The sequence below is a fragment of the Cladophialophora immunda genome (assembly GCF_000835495.1).
Source record: "Cladophialophora immunda strain CBS 83496 unplaced genomic scaffold supercont1.7, whole genome shotgun sequence".
Lineage (NCBI taxonomy): Eukaryota > Fungi > Ascomycota > Eurotiomycetes > Chaetothyriales > Herpotrichiellaceae > Cladophialophora > Cladophialophora immunda.
In genome coordinates this window covers 1,478,229-1,492,865 of record NW_015622547.1, presented here as the reverse complement: position 1 = coordinate 1,492,865, position 14,637 = coordinate 1,478,229, and the positions used below count along the sequence as shown (strand labels likewise).

The 14,637-nt window shown below is 48.9% G+C and overlaps 2 protein-coding genes across 2 annotated transcripts; both read right to left on the bottom strand.

The window, feature by feature from the left end:
• Positions 1–5,125: 5,125 nt before the first annotated feature.
• On the bottom strand, positions 5,126–5,515 carry PV07_11287 (uncharacterized protein; the record flags this gene model as incomplete). The annotated part of the gene is made up of 1 exon (XM_016398709.1): positions 5,126–5,515. The coding sequence occupies one exon, from the start codon at positions 5,513–5,515 to the stop codon at positions 5,126–5,128; it is 390 nt and encodes a 129-aa protein (XP_016243271.1).
• An 8,065-nt stretch (positions 5,516–13,580) lies between these two features.
• PV07_11286 (uncharacterized protein) lies at positions 13,581–14,387 on the bottom strand (the record flags this gene model as incomplete). Its single annotated transcript, XM_016398708.1, has 1 exon — positions 13,581–14,387. One exon carries the CDS (start codon positions 14,385–14,387, stop codon positions 13,581–13,583), a length of 807 nt encoding a protein of 268 aa, XP_016243270.1.
• Positions 14,388–14,637: the final 250 nt, after the last annotated feature.

Below are 14,637 nucleotides of genomic sequence, written 5' to 3'. Positions count from 1 at the left end.
ATGGGGCAAACTCTGTGCCGAAATCTGGGATTCCATGTTCTCGGTCAGCGTTCAGACGCCCGTCAACCAAGAGCTTGTTGCCTCCCTCGATGCGAGAATCCTCTATACTGTGAGTCAACTGCCGCCTCACCTTCGGTGGCATGAGCATGCGCAAAGGCTTCATGAGATGAATGATCACCAGCCTTCAACAATACGGCAAAGCATCATCTTGTACCTAGTAGGTGACCACTCTTTGCCCGTCTAGAACAACTAACTAACGTGGACTCAAGAGGGTCAATCAACTTCGGTTCCTCCTGAGACAGGAGCGGATGCTGAGTTTAGAGTACGACTACCAGACCGCAGTGGAGTGCGTGTCAATCGCTATAGGATCAATCAACGCGATCGGTCAGTATATCAACTCGGACCTTCACCGCCGCACCGATCGATTCTCGTCGGTGCTTTACGTCCAAGGCGCCATCTTGAGCCTCGTCTGCATCATCATCAAGAGCGGCAACCCTCCACAGCTTCGGACTGACGCCATCGAGCAATTCAAGAAAGGCTTGCAACTGCTCAACCAACTCCGGTCTGATTATCCACTGGCCCGCCATGCGCTCAGCTCCATAAGTCGAATTATCCACGAGACCAACCTAGCCATCTCCCGACACAGCGACGGGGACATGGCAACCCCGGACCCCCCTGCCGATTTCCAGATGGCGAATATCAACTTTGACACGCTAATAGACGAGTTCCCGTCAATTCGAACCCCACCTCGGCAACCGGCGGACGAAAGCATGATGGGCGCCAAATTCGACGGCTCGTTCTCCTACACCCTGATGAACCCATTAGCTCACGACTTATCTTATACGACACATGAACTGGACGAGCTCTGGTTGCAAGGAGAGTTCCTGAGCACTCAGCAAATGGCGTTTCCAATGAACCAGGAACTAGGCTCATGGCAAACATCATCTTGAGAACTTTCACGTCTGCGTGCATATGTGCGTGAGGGATACATTGCCGCCCTTCATTGTGCTTCCCAAGGGCACCCGCGTTCTATTTTGAACTCTGATAGTTATGTCTGTTCTGGCTTGGAAGTCTTGTGCCTGTCACAAGGAATGTAACACATAGTATTTTGGGCAGGGCAACGCCCCCAGACTAATCATGGCATCGAGATATTTCCGTTCTAAAAAATTGCCATTACGTTGGCTGGACTTCCCACTAAGCCGTCGACGTTGAGAGGCATGCTTGTCAAGAAGAAGGAATACCGATTTTGCTTTCGGCATTCCTCGCCGAGTGCGTCCAGACTCCACATTTCCCCTGTCAATCATATCAGCACTTTTTTGGGGGACACCAGCGGAAGGGCCAGCTTTTGGACCGTACCTATCGGCATGCCCCATCCACTCAGAATGAGTTCGTGTAGAAACAGATCGCCGGGGATCGAAGACTGCTTCGGCATCCTCTCAAACGCAGGGCTGTCTCCGGCACATGCGCAGAACCCGGTGTCCCATAGCCACCTAGCCATTCCCAGGGATGTCTCGACCCCGACGTGTTTCATTGGGCTTCCATAACTCCATGCAATTTTCTCCTCTTCACTGAGAGCCTCGTACCCAGCATGGAAGCCCGTTCGGATGATCAAGATGTCGCCTTTCTTGAATTCCACCTTCTGGAATTCAGCCACCGCCTTCAGTTCATCAACGGTCAATGCATGGTCGCCGAGGAGATCGTAGTTCTTCCCTTGTGATCGTGCCCAATGCAGATAGTCTAGAAATACACCACGGCCAGCAATCCCTTGTCTGCACCATGCTATTCAAGTTCAACCGAAAAATTCCCCTTGTGTCGATAGTGGCAGAGAGAAACATGTCTCAAAAGGACTGACCTTGGATTCCAAGCTTCGAATCAGCTTTGACCCCGGAGAGATCTTCCACTTTTGCTCCGTTGTAGAATACTTTGCGCTCCTGGTAACCGAAATGTCGGAAACCATCCCACTGCGCGGATATCTGATTCGGGTCAGACTTTTCGCTGGATGAACGACCACCGACGCAGAATCAGAAGGGTCAACAGACCTGTGAATTGAAGATGAGCACGTCGTCGTGCACCGCACGAGGTTCTTTGTGAATGATGGTGTGAGTCAGGTTCTGACGGTTATGTGGAGCTCGCTTCAGATAGTTGAGAGGCCCATCCAGCCCAATTCGAATGCCTGTCTGAATTTCTTTGGAAGCTTCTTTGACAACTTCAGGGGTGAGGAGATTCAGACACCCAAGTTCATCGTCTGGTCCATAAAGACGCCACGCGGAAAAGGGGGGATCCTCCTCGTGGAGAGGCAATTCGTCGAATCTTGGCCGTCTCATAATGAGCCGAACGGTGACAAGGAAGGGGAGCTGGGCTATTTGGACAATGACATTATTAGTTACTGCTTGGTATGAATGTTTCTTTTTGTGGTGCACTTTCCGGAATTATCACTTCCATGTTTTTCGGAATCAATCAGCATCATGTATTGTGGGTGGATTCAAGGACAGGTCTCCGCATTCCAGTTTCTATAGTAATTCACTCAGGGGTGATTAAACAGTGATTCAGTCTCAATATCATACACTTTGCCCGGTTACAACAGACATAATAAATTGTCGCTATATCATCTATTTTCGAGCGAAATTCTTTTCGCCGATACAGAGAACCTGACAAGAGCTCGGTATGCGGTTTTGTCTTCCCGACTCGGACTGCACCATGTCAATCCATCGTTTGGCGTGGGTTTGGGTGATGAACTCCTATGATTTGTCGTTCCGTAGCTGGACGTAATCCTCATACTTTGGCCACGCCATTCGCCAAGCATAATCATAGCCGTTAAGGGGACTCCAGAAGGTAGGTTCACTCTTTGAATTCTGGAAGACTTGGTCAGGAGATGGCGCCAATAGAATGAAAGGGGATCTACCTTATAGTAGTTTGAACAGTTGGGTGACAAGATGGCAATGTTACCCATGTTCGCCTGAATCCAGTCGTTGTAGGCCGACTGAACTTCGGGTTTGATGTACAGTCCATATGGACCTTTGTTGATCTGCTTCTTGATGTGCGCCACCAGTTGACAGTTGTATTTGACCTGGACCTGGACTAAAAATGGAATGTTGGACCAGAAATTTGCCGCATTAGGACCCATGAGGAGCATAAAGTTGGGAAACTTGCTCACTCCCACACCTAGAAAACAGTAAGCTAACAGAGGCTTCATTTTGAGGTTTCATCACGTACTGTAATATGCTCTCGGGGTGTCCCCCCATACCTTCTCCAGGTTAATGCCATTTACACCGTAAACTTGAAAATGGCTACCCTGAGCATTCATGTCGAAACCTGGGGCGAGTAAGAAGATGTTTTGGTTTGCAATCAATGCCGATGCGTGAACTCACCAGTGCCCCAGATTATAACGTCAGCCTCTCTCTCGGTCTCTACAGCCTCAGGATCTTCATTCCTCAGATCATAGGCCCCGGTGGGCAAGCCCTGTAGCTGATCTTTCGTAAGTTCATGCGGTGGTTTCGAAATAATCCCTCTCTCCGTGATTCGAATGGGTTTGTCGGTGATCAATTCGACGTTTGGCTGGTTGAACATTGCATACCAGTCGTCAAGAACGAGTATTCGCTTGCACCCGAATTGGTTTCGCGGCGTGAGCTTTCTGCGCACCACGGGGTCCTTCACTTGGTCCTTCAGATGCTTAAGAGCAAAATCACCGGCTTGTTGATGTCGTTTTGTTCCAGAAAGCCACATGGGTTTACTCATTTCAGTCTGCAGTCAGCCCGAATTAGGAACTAGATACCCCATTGAAGAAGAGGAGGTAGAAACCATACATCAACATACCACCACATGTGATACAACCAAAGAAGACCAGGAACCCAGCCGAATAGTGTCTTCTTCCAGCCAGGCACTGGATCATCCCCTCGAGGCATCACATAGGTCGCACTCCTCTGATAAACATTGAGCTGCCTGGCAATCGGCTGAATCTTCGGTGCTACTTGAGCTGCACTGGGGCCCGTCCCAATCAGGGCAATGCGCTTCCCATGCAAGTCAATATCATGTCGCCATTCTGCAGTGTGTATCTGTTCTCCTTTGAAGGTTTCGCGCCCGGGAATATCGACGTATTTAGGCTTCCAGAATTGACCGCCGGCATGGACAATGGAATTGGTTCTCCATCTGCTCAGCTTACCCGTGGTGACATCCTCCACTAAAACATCCCAAATGAGATCGGCCTGGTGCCATCGGGCCTCGACCACCCGTGTGTTAAACACTGTATTCTGGCGCAGTTTATGGCGTTCTGCAATTTCCACGTAGTACTGTTTGATCTCTTTTTGAGGGGCGTACTTTCTGGTCCAATCTATCTTTCAACTAAGTATCTCGGCTCATTTTCCTGTAGAGAGGAGACTCGCTACATACCAGCTTTTAAAGAAAAAGGCATAACGTACGCATGGCTCGGCACGTCGCAAGCGGCGCCGGGATATGTGTTTGCCTCCCAGACACCCCCGTAATCGGCGTGTCGATCGACAATGAGGAACTCCGAATGCTTCAAAACGCGCTGTGAAATCAGATGAGCACCCATCGACACGCCACTCATCCCACCTCCTATGATGAGACATATGACGTGCTTCGAGATCTCATCATGACCTCCGAAAGACATTGTTGTAATTGCTGGCAAGCTGGCAGAAAGAGCTTCTGTGCAAGGATCTCATGGATCAGACGGCGAGATAAATCCGTCAATTTAGTTCAGCCCTTTGTTTCCGAGCTGTATTGCTGACTTTGCAGGGTTCCGAAAGCCGCCAGTATAGAGGCTTCCAACAAAGTGAAAAATGCGATTCAACACCTAATGGACGGCCCACATTACGAGGACCTTCCGGTTGAAGAGGTATGCCTCGCTATTCGTCATTTGCGAGAGTGCTCAGTTTTGCGGGGGCGGGGGCCAATGAAACTATCGGCTTTGCAAAAGACGAAAACGCCACGCACAACCTTTGTACATTGATTTGCCATCGGCTTCACCGATTCCACAACCATGATATGTAATGCCGTCCGTACACAAAGCCGTCGAAAACACATTACGCACGATTGAACACTGAAGTAGAGCAGCGAGAGAAAGGGTAAAGACAAAATAGTTGAGGCACAGATTCAGGGATCCAAAAACTCAGGATCTGTTTGCTAGAAGCAGTTCAAGGTTACAGCTGACGATTTCAATCGTATTCCCCCATGGATCCTGCAGGTAAAGCGCGCCGTCCTTGAATCCATCCACTGAGAGTGGAAATGGAGAAACCGGTTTTCCAATCTTCTTCCCACCTGCTGCTATAATCTTTGAGCATAGTTCTTCCGGGTGTGGATCGGTAACAGCGACATGGAAAACCCCTCCACGGGTAATATCAAACGCTGCAGCCTGTGTCATCTTCGGGTCAATAAACTCGAAGAATTCCACACCGACACCGTTCCCGGCGGTCATAACAGCAATTTTCGCCTTCCGTAACTCTTTAGGATAGATGTCGAAGATGATGTCGGCTGGATTCTCCTCCCGATCAACGCTCATACGCGTTATCAGGCGAAACCCCAGTATACTGCCATACCACTCTACTGCACGATCGCAGTCTGGAACCGCAAAAGCAATGTGGTTGATATTGTGATTGAAAGTCCTGGATCCGAGCTAGTAGTGAGAATGCTGTTAGGGCGCCATTACGCTCATTGATTTAATTGCGGGAGTGCTACCTGAGTCATCTTTGATGCCAGTACCGGGGAGATTGCTATGGTGGAGAGATCGAATAGTGGCCTGCTCCTTCGGAGGGTGCCTCGAGCTTCTAGATACTTATTATTTTATGTGATGGGCTCATGGATCAGTATACAAAATTTATACGACTCATAGTAGTTCTGGGTCTTCTAGCTTTCGGAAATTACGGATACTTATCCGCTTACAGAACGATCAATGACTCGACACCACTATCACGCGATATGCGGCCGTGTCCATTAAAATTACAGTCCATCTTTCGCTGAGTGTCTAGAAATTCCGAAGGAATCGGAAATCCCGAGTTCCTAAACAGGGTTATGACACAATTTGAACCTGCTCTAATTAAAATGATGACCATAGACGGATTATTCGAATAATTTAGTTTTCTGAGTTCGAAAAGCGCCATTATTTTTTGAATAGGACAAACTATATTGGCAATGGGAAGCGTCGCTAACGAAACCACCCAGGGCTTACCGCCTCTTTGGGAACACTGCATTGACGACTATCGACCGATCAAAGTCATTGTAGTCGGGGCAGGGTTATCGGGAATTCTTGCTGGCATCAGATTCCCTCAACGCATTCCGAATCTTCACTTGACTATATACGACAAGAACGAGGATGTGGGAGGTACCTGGTGGGAAAATAGGTAAGCAAGAGGTGGTTTTGACCGCCGGCAAGTACAAAAATGGACTCCCAGCTGATATCGCCTTTGCAGGTATCCAGGAGTCAGATGCGATGTGCCAAGTGCGGCATATCAGTATACATTCGAGAGCAACACACAGTGGAGCGAGTACTATTGTGAAGGTGCAGAGATTGAGAGATACTTTCAGCGGGTTGCACGAAAGTATGGGGTCTACAGGTTCACTAAGTTCCGCCACATGCTCCGAGGAGCAACCTGGCGGTCTGGCGCGGGAAAATGGGATCTTGAATTTGAAAATTTGGACACGGGAGAGGTAAACTTGATGCCCTAACCTTTCGACTTCATTTGTTGTTGATAGATTCTAGGTTGTCGTTGATACCTGTGATTTCTACGTCTCAGCGACAGGTATCCTCAACAAATGGAAGTGGCCGGACATTCCTGGGCGCGAGTCATTCAAGGGCAAAATGGTCCATTCCGCCCAATGGGATCCGGAGCTCACCCTCGAAAGTATGAAGGGCAAAGATATTGCCTTGATAGGAGCCGGATCCTCTGGAATCCAGATCCTTCCTCAAATTCAACCCGTAGCCAAGCGAGTGGACCATTACTTCAGTGGGAAAACATGGATCTCGCCTATTGGTTTCGGGAGTGATGAGCTTAAAATCCGTGGCGTTGTTGGGAATTGTAGGTGTGAACCAGTCGACTTTGGTCGATGAGACTAATGCCTTTTCACAGTCAGACATTCTCAAGAGGAGTTGGAAACATTCAAAAAAGACCCTAAGACCTACCTAGCGTGGAGGCATAAGATCGAGAAAACGGTTAATGGGGCAGCTCTCATCACGATTTTTGGTACTCCGACCCAGAAAGAATTTCAGCTTATCAACCACGAAGCCATGAAAAAGAAACTGGAGAAGAAACCAGAGATCATGGAAGCACTCGAGCCTTCCTGGCCACCGGGATGCCGCCGCCTCACTCCTGGTCCAGGTTATCTCGAGGCTCTGGTTGAAGACAACGTGAATTTCGTCCATACCAAAATTAAACACTTTACTCCGAATGGCATCGAGACGATAGACGGTAAAGAACGGAATGTGGACATTATCATCTGTGCTACTGGATTTGACACCACGTTGAAGCAAGACATACCAATTCTTGGTCAGGATGGGGTTACACTGAACGAAGTGTGGGATCCAATCCCCGAAGCTTACTTTGGAATTTTCCCCAACAAGATGCCCAACATGTTACGATTTATCGGACCAAATGGTGCGCCTGGCACCGGTGGTCTTGTTCATTTAGTCGAATGTGCTTGTGAATATATGATCAAAGCTATCCAGAAGGCACAGCGGGAGTACCTCAAAGCCATTTACATCAAGCCAGAGGTGATGAGGATGTTCACCAACCATGTCGACAAATACTTTACCAAGACCATCTACACTCAACCTTGCAAGTCGTGGATGAAGCGCGGCAAGGAAGACGGCCGAGTCATCACCATCTGGCCTGGATCCTGTATTCACGCTGTTGTGGCCTTCGAGAATCCACGATGGGAGGATTTCAACTATGAATACCTCCCCGAGACTGCGGAAAATATCTTTTCATGGTTTGGGAAAGGCTTGACGCGAGCGCAGGAAGAAGACAAAGTGACAACAGAATATCTTGACACAGTTGATAAGCCCCCCATCATAAACCCTGAGGATGAAGAAGAGACGGAAGCTCAAGGTCAAGTCGTTAATGGTGTTTCGGTGCCAGTTCTACTCTGACTGGAGATATTGAGGAGCAATAGATCAGAGAGTTCATAGAAGTACCTGCGTCTTAGTGAGGGTCCTCATCACGAGGATAGTTCGCCATTTCCTTTTATGCCAAGACTGTATAAAGGGAAGCAATATCGAAGTTGAGTGCGCACTAGAAAAAGCGTTACGAAATTAAGGGGTATCCAAAGGTTGCCTCTCATCGCCCGAAATGGTGTTGCTGCCTGGTAATTAAAACCGGCGAAACCACTTTCCTTGCCGGAATATGACTGCGGGGGTACTGATAGGTCATAAGTCGACTGATTTCGTTTGCAACGTCAGCTTCGCTCTGTTGTACGCTCTTCGGTCAACTCTAGATCACACATATTCACCATGGCCCAGGCAACCATCGAACTTCATAATGAGGCGGTTCTGATGGACGACATAAACAGCCTTGATCTCAGGGAATATCCTCTCATTCTTCCAGCGTCGGTTAACAAGAAACCAATAATTCCCTCTGGATCGGTGTTGGTGCGGGTGAAAGTTACTGGCATTTGTGGTAGCGACGTGAGCTCCAAATCTTTTTCCCCGAGAACTTCTCTGACTGTTTCGTTGGTTCCAAAGATGATCAGCTGGGGGAAGTTTCTGGTGTACGCACTTTCTACTGGTTAACTGACAAATATCGAGAATAGATCCATCTTTGGAAACATGGAAGCGCACTTGGAGTGAAAGCACCAAGCCCCTACGTAATGGGTCATGAATGCGCTGGCGAGATCATAGGCGTCGGTCCTGATGTCACCAGCTGGCAAGAAGGAGACAGAATAGCAATCAAGCCTGGTCTGACATGTCTGAAGTAAGTGTCTATGCAAGACGCCAGCATTGGTGGGCAAAAGGCTTGAGAAAAGGAGCTGAAGCTGTGAAGGTGTCTAGATTGTACCAGAGGTCGGCCCAATTTATGCCCCAATACCCGGTACAACGGTACACCGGGTGTTGATGGTGGCTGCGCAACCTTGAAAGTTGTCCCCGAGATCCAGCTAGTCCGCTTGACACCTAAGATCTCGTGGACGGAAGCCGGTTTGATCCAGCCCTTGGCGATATGTTTGCAAATGTCCCAGCAAGCCGACCTCAGGGCACTTCAGAATGTCATGATCCTGGGCGGAGGCTGCATTGGTCTGCTTTTGGGAGCTATGGCCAAGGCGTACGTATACTCTTTGCTCAATGCAACGGACCCGCGGGTTGTCCACCACTGCTGACAAAACGCGTGAATCTAGATACGGCGCTGCAAATGTGGTGGTTTTCGAGAAGCAACCTCACCGAGCCGAGTTCGCGAAGGAGTATTGTGCCGACTTCGTCTTTCAGAATCCACCTCGAGATCCGGAGGAGAGCAACAACGCATACGTCAGTCGTGTGAGTAAAGATATCCTGGAATCTGTGCCAGGCCTTCACCGCGGATTCGACGTCTGCATTGAGGCAGCAGGGGCCGAGGAATGCATGCAGCTTGGTATCAAGCTTTGTAGACCTGGTGGAACATGTGTGTATCCCCTTGTGTCTTTGTGCCCGGTTATAGAAACTGACGAGTGATCTTGTAGATGTCCAAGTGGGCATGTACCGAGGAAAGCACCCCGAAATCAACATGATGGAGGTTTGCATCAAACAACTCAACGTCCGAGGTATTCCTCACTTCCATGTTCTGACTTTCTTCGATCTGCTAACCAGGCCGCACCCAGGAACCATCAGATACACCGCGAACTGTTTCGAAGAAGCAGTATACTTGATAGACAAAGGGTTAATCGACGTGAAAAGCCTTGTAAGCCACACTTTTAACTTCAAGGATGCACTTGAAGCATTCGAAACTTGCTATAACTTAAAAGACAAGCAAGGCCGGAAGCTCTTGAAGACAGTAATCCTGCATTAAGAGGGTGGTTCTTATGAGCTTTTTATCTCCATAGTCATCTTTGCCTATAGTACCTTACTTCGTATAAACGCATACAGTCTAGATCACGTCTTCATTGACTTCTGGCTTTTACTGTTCGTCTCCTGGATGCGCCGTGTCAAAAAGAAAAAATTTCCTGCCTATGTAATGAGCTTTTGGCGCGGTTGCGTATGGTGAATCGCAGATAGGCGCTAGTACGATCGTGGACACATTTAGTCCGAATCAGGTATTAAGTGGCACGACATGTGACCGTATGGGGGCGGGGGCGGGGGCGGAACAACATCGGAATACAGGTAGATTTAGGCGGCCTCAGCCTCGCACGTGAGTGATCTGCTTGATGGGAATCGGTGAATTTGGCGACTGGATAGGCATTGTAATAGGAAGGGCATTCCAGAGCCCAGCCATCTTTCCAAGACGTGGGCAATTCACCAATGTCACAGAACTATCGTTCTAGAGCGGATTCCGGAACACATTGATCAACATTGCCAGCTGTAACAGCCTTGATGATTTAGGCGATTTCTTCGGCGTCTGAGCGTTCACAGAATGTTTTCTTCGATAATCGTTATCTCGGGCGCCTTAGGACCAATGTATACGAGACACACTAGAGGTGACGCTGGACTCTGTTTCCTGCTGAGTGGGTAATAAGATAGTCTAGATTTTGACGGAAGAGACAACAAATTGGAGTCAAGATTCGATCATTTTGACCGCATTCGTTTCAATCCCTCGATTTTCATCACATACTATAAACGCTTCGCGAGGCTACGCGAGAATTGCCTCAAACCTAGGCACCGATCTCGCCACCGTTGGCGGCCAAAATAGCGGCAGTAACGTAGCTAGCCCGACCGCTTGTGAGCCATACCAAGCACTGGGCAAGCTCCTCTGGATCTCCAAACCGATTCAGCGCATTGCCAGCATTTGATGAATCAACAAGAGGGGCTTTCGAAGGATCATTGCCGGAATTTGCTAGAATAGGCGTTGCTGTGGCCCTGGAACTCGGGTAAGCAATTCCAGTAACGTCCCACGGAGAGCATTCAAGGGAAAGTCTCGTGTAGTGAACAAGAAGGCAAAGAAGCTTACCCCGGACAGACGGTGTTCACTCTAATGAGGTGTTTTCCGTAGTATAATCCATCCTTAAAATGCGGTCAGGCTCGGCAGATTTGTCTCAAACAAAATGTGAGGCAAAGGTCAATCCTACCGCTTTGGAAAGACCTACTACACCGTGTTTACTCGCGGTGTATGCGGGAATGTCCTTCATGCCAACCAACCCGGCCATTGACGCCACATTGGCTATGGCACCTCTCACTGGGTACGTGGTGTCTCTACAGATTCGTTAGATTGTGCCGGCGTGCAAAGAGGTGACAAACCTTGAAAGTAATGGTTCCTGTCGCATCATTGCCCGTAATTCCGCTCTTTCACAGAAGAACAGCCCCCTAAGATTCACAAGGTAATCTTTCTCCCAGAATTCTGTTGTCATATCCGCGGTTCCTGGACCAAGGACAGTAATTCCAGCGATATTTGTAGCGTAGTCAATCCTGCCGAACTCTTGGATCGTGCGGTCAATGAGATTCTCCACAGACGCTGCATCCATGTTGTTACAGACTGTCATTCTGACCGTCACTGCCTTTGATTCCTTTTCCATCAGCTGCTTTGTCTCTTCGAGGCCTTTCTCATTGAGATCCGAAATACTGATTCTCTTGCATCCCTCTCGAGCATAGAGGATAGCTGTAGCTCGTCCTATTCCTGTTGACAATTAGCTGCTGAACAGGATTGGCAAAATTCCGCGAGGAGATAGATACCCGAGGCAGCGCCTGTCACCAATGCTACGCCAGGAAAGTCGTATGTCATAGTTGAAAACAAATGTTTGAAAACAATGCGGACAGTCTTGCTCAAACCGTAAAGTTGACCAGGCTGATAATCACTTATTTGTTGTTCTCGAAAGTGTATCTTATGACGTCGGAACTTCCATCTTCGTCTTTCATCTCTGGACTAGGTTGCCTCCGCATCCTTGCGGAGACACCAAAAAGAACACCGCCGTCGGAAAAGTACGAGCTCCTCCGGAATATTGGGTCTTCCGTGAGCCGATACTACGCTGTAATTGATCGACCGATAGTATAGTGTTGCTATATTTCGGCCTTCAGGGACGTGTAGTTCTTGGCGAACAGGTCGAAAACGGGCAAATTCAATCCACATGGCCAACATTCCAACATTTGAAGAACTCCCAGAAAAGCCCGGTTTGCCAAAAGGCTGTGCCTGGGGCCTTTGGGACAAACCAACGGCACGCGACGAGCTCGGCAGCCTCAATCTACTGACGGATGATACAGTACGTGAAGCTGCGGCAGAAATCCGCCAGGGATTCAGTGTGACTCTAAAGTTGCTCAAAGAGGACCTATATGTTTTTCCCTAGACTAACAGGGCACTTAGTTGGGCTTTAGACAAGCCTCGCGTTCCTGTTTTCGATCGACAGCCCTTGGATCACGCTATTATCGACAACAGTACGTTTAGCAGCTCGTTAAGTTTTGACGATACATTGTCGTTCAATACTCAATCAGGGTCGCAGTGGGATGGACTCCGCCATGCGATCCACAAAGACACCGGAAAGTTGTACAATGGCGTGGACAAGGAGGAAATCATCGGCCCACATGGTACAGACGTGCTTGGAATCAACAGTATGACTACGAGGCTGGTCCCCGGTTGCAGGCGACCACCCGTCAGCGTGAATACTGACTATTTGCAGAATGGCATGAAAAGGGAGGTATCGTCGGTCGGGGCATTCTCATCGACTTTGTGGCTTTCGCAGAGCGCCATAACATCAAATACTCGCCTATCAGATACTATCCGATCAGCTATGGTGATTTAGAGTTGGCAGCCCGAGAACAAAACTTAGATTTCAAACAGGGCGACATCTTGCTTATTCGGTCTGGCTTGGTCAAGTGGTACAACGAATGTGTGGATCTAAATGAGCGAGATGCCTTTTTTACGGACCCTAACAAAGAAGGGGCAGGGGTTAGCCCAACACCTGGCACGGTAACATGGGTTTGGGACCATCATTTCTCGGCGGTGGCAGGTGATGCTCTAGCTTGGGAGTCGATGCCCTACCCAAAAACAGGTCTATGTAAGCCCAAAATCTCCCAGCGCAGCGTCCTTCGCTAATTCATGCTTGATAAGCATTCCATCAGTACCTCCTTACCATGTGGGGGTGCCCCATTGGAGAACTGTGGGATCTGGAAAGGCTGGCAGAGACCTGTGCAAAATTGGGACGTTATTCCTTTTTCCTCACGAGTTGTCCATTAAACGTGCCTGGGGGAGTGGCGTCGCCACCGAATGCTATAGCAATATTCTAGCCATAATCGACACTACATGGGGCAAAACCCTAAGATGGCAATGGTCGCATAAAGCCAAACTTGAACATATATCGAACCAGAAGTCGATAACATGCTGTCTCCATGCGCTCCAGATTTTGATAAATGTATAACCAAGTCCTCGTCTATGTGTTTTCAGAAACAGCTCAAGGGTTCGACAACTCATCCTCTTTTGACCTTCGAGTATGCTCAGGAGAACAGCATCCCTGGAAGCAAAGAAAACTTAGGTCGGACTCAATTCAAAAGTAATCGCTGATCTTGACTTACCTCCATCACAGATGATAGTTTGACCGGTTATACGGTTGGAGTCCTTGCCCGCCAGAAAGCTCACGAGGCCAGCTATGTCCTCTGGGAAGACCTCTTTGTTCAAGGCGGATTTCCGGTGTGAAGAAGATTTGTATGCCTTCTCTACATCGGATTCGCCGGTTTCCTTGGCCAGTCTGGAAGCAAAGACCATGGACATATCCGTCTGGACAGACCCGGGGCAATATGCGTTGACCGTGATGCCGTATTGCCCGAACTCCATGGCCGCTGTTTGGGTAAGCCCCCTGACCGCCCATTTGCTTGAGCAATACGCTGGAGCTTTGCCGCTTGGGCGATATCCGGAGATTGAACAGGCCCCGATCAGTTTCCCGCCGTTCCCTTGCTTGGTCATCTGGCGTGCAGCAAGTTGGTAGCATAGCATGATTCCACGGCAATTGACTGCAAATACCTTGTCCCAAGTCTCGACAGACATATCAAGGAGAGGCGACATGTCAAGAATCCCTGCGTTTGCCACCATGACGTTGAGCTCCCCGAATTTCTGGACGGTCTCCGAGATCATAGTTTCGACTTGCTCTTTGCTACTGACATCTGCAAGAATTCCATACGCCCTCTGTCCCTTGGCCTGTATTTCGCCGACGACTTCATCTACCCCTGCTTTGTTTGCCTCAATATCGTTGACCACCACATCAAAACCATCATCCGCCAGTCTCTTCACAATTCCACGGCCGATGCCTCTCGACGAGCCGGTGACAATGGCAACAGGCATCTTTTCGAATCGCGCGCCAAGAGTTGCTAGAAGAACTCACGTAGGACGGTTAGAAAATGAACGAGACATTTATCTGCATCTAGCTCTCTGTTGTATTCACGATCGACCTTTCTGGAAAGCTCTCCCGTGAAAGATCTCATGCGACCTGGCCCACTTTTGGGCCAGGAGTAAAATTCCGAATTCCGCCCATGAGTTTTTTGAACAACACACTTGTGGATTTTCACGTGCAAGTAATTTGTCCTACTCAAAG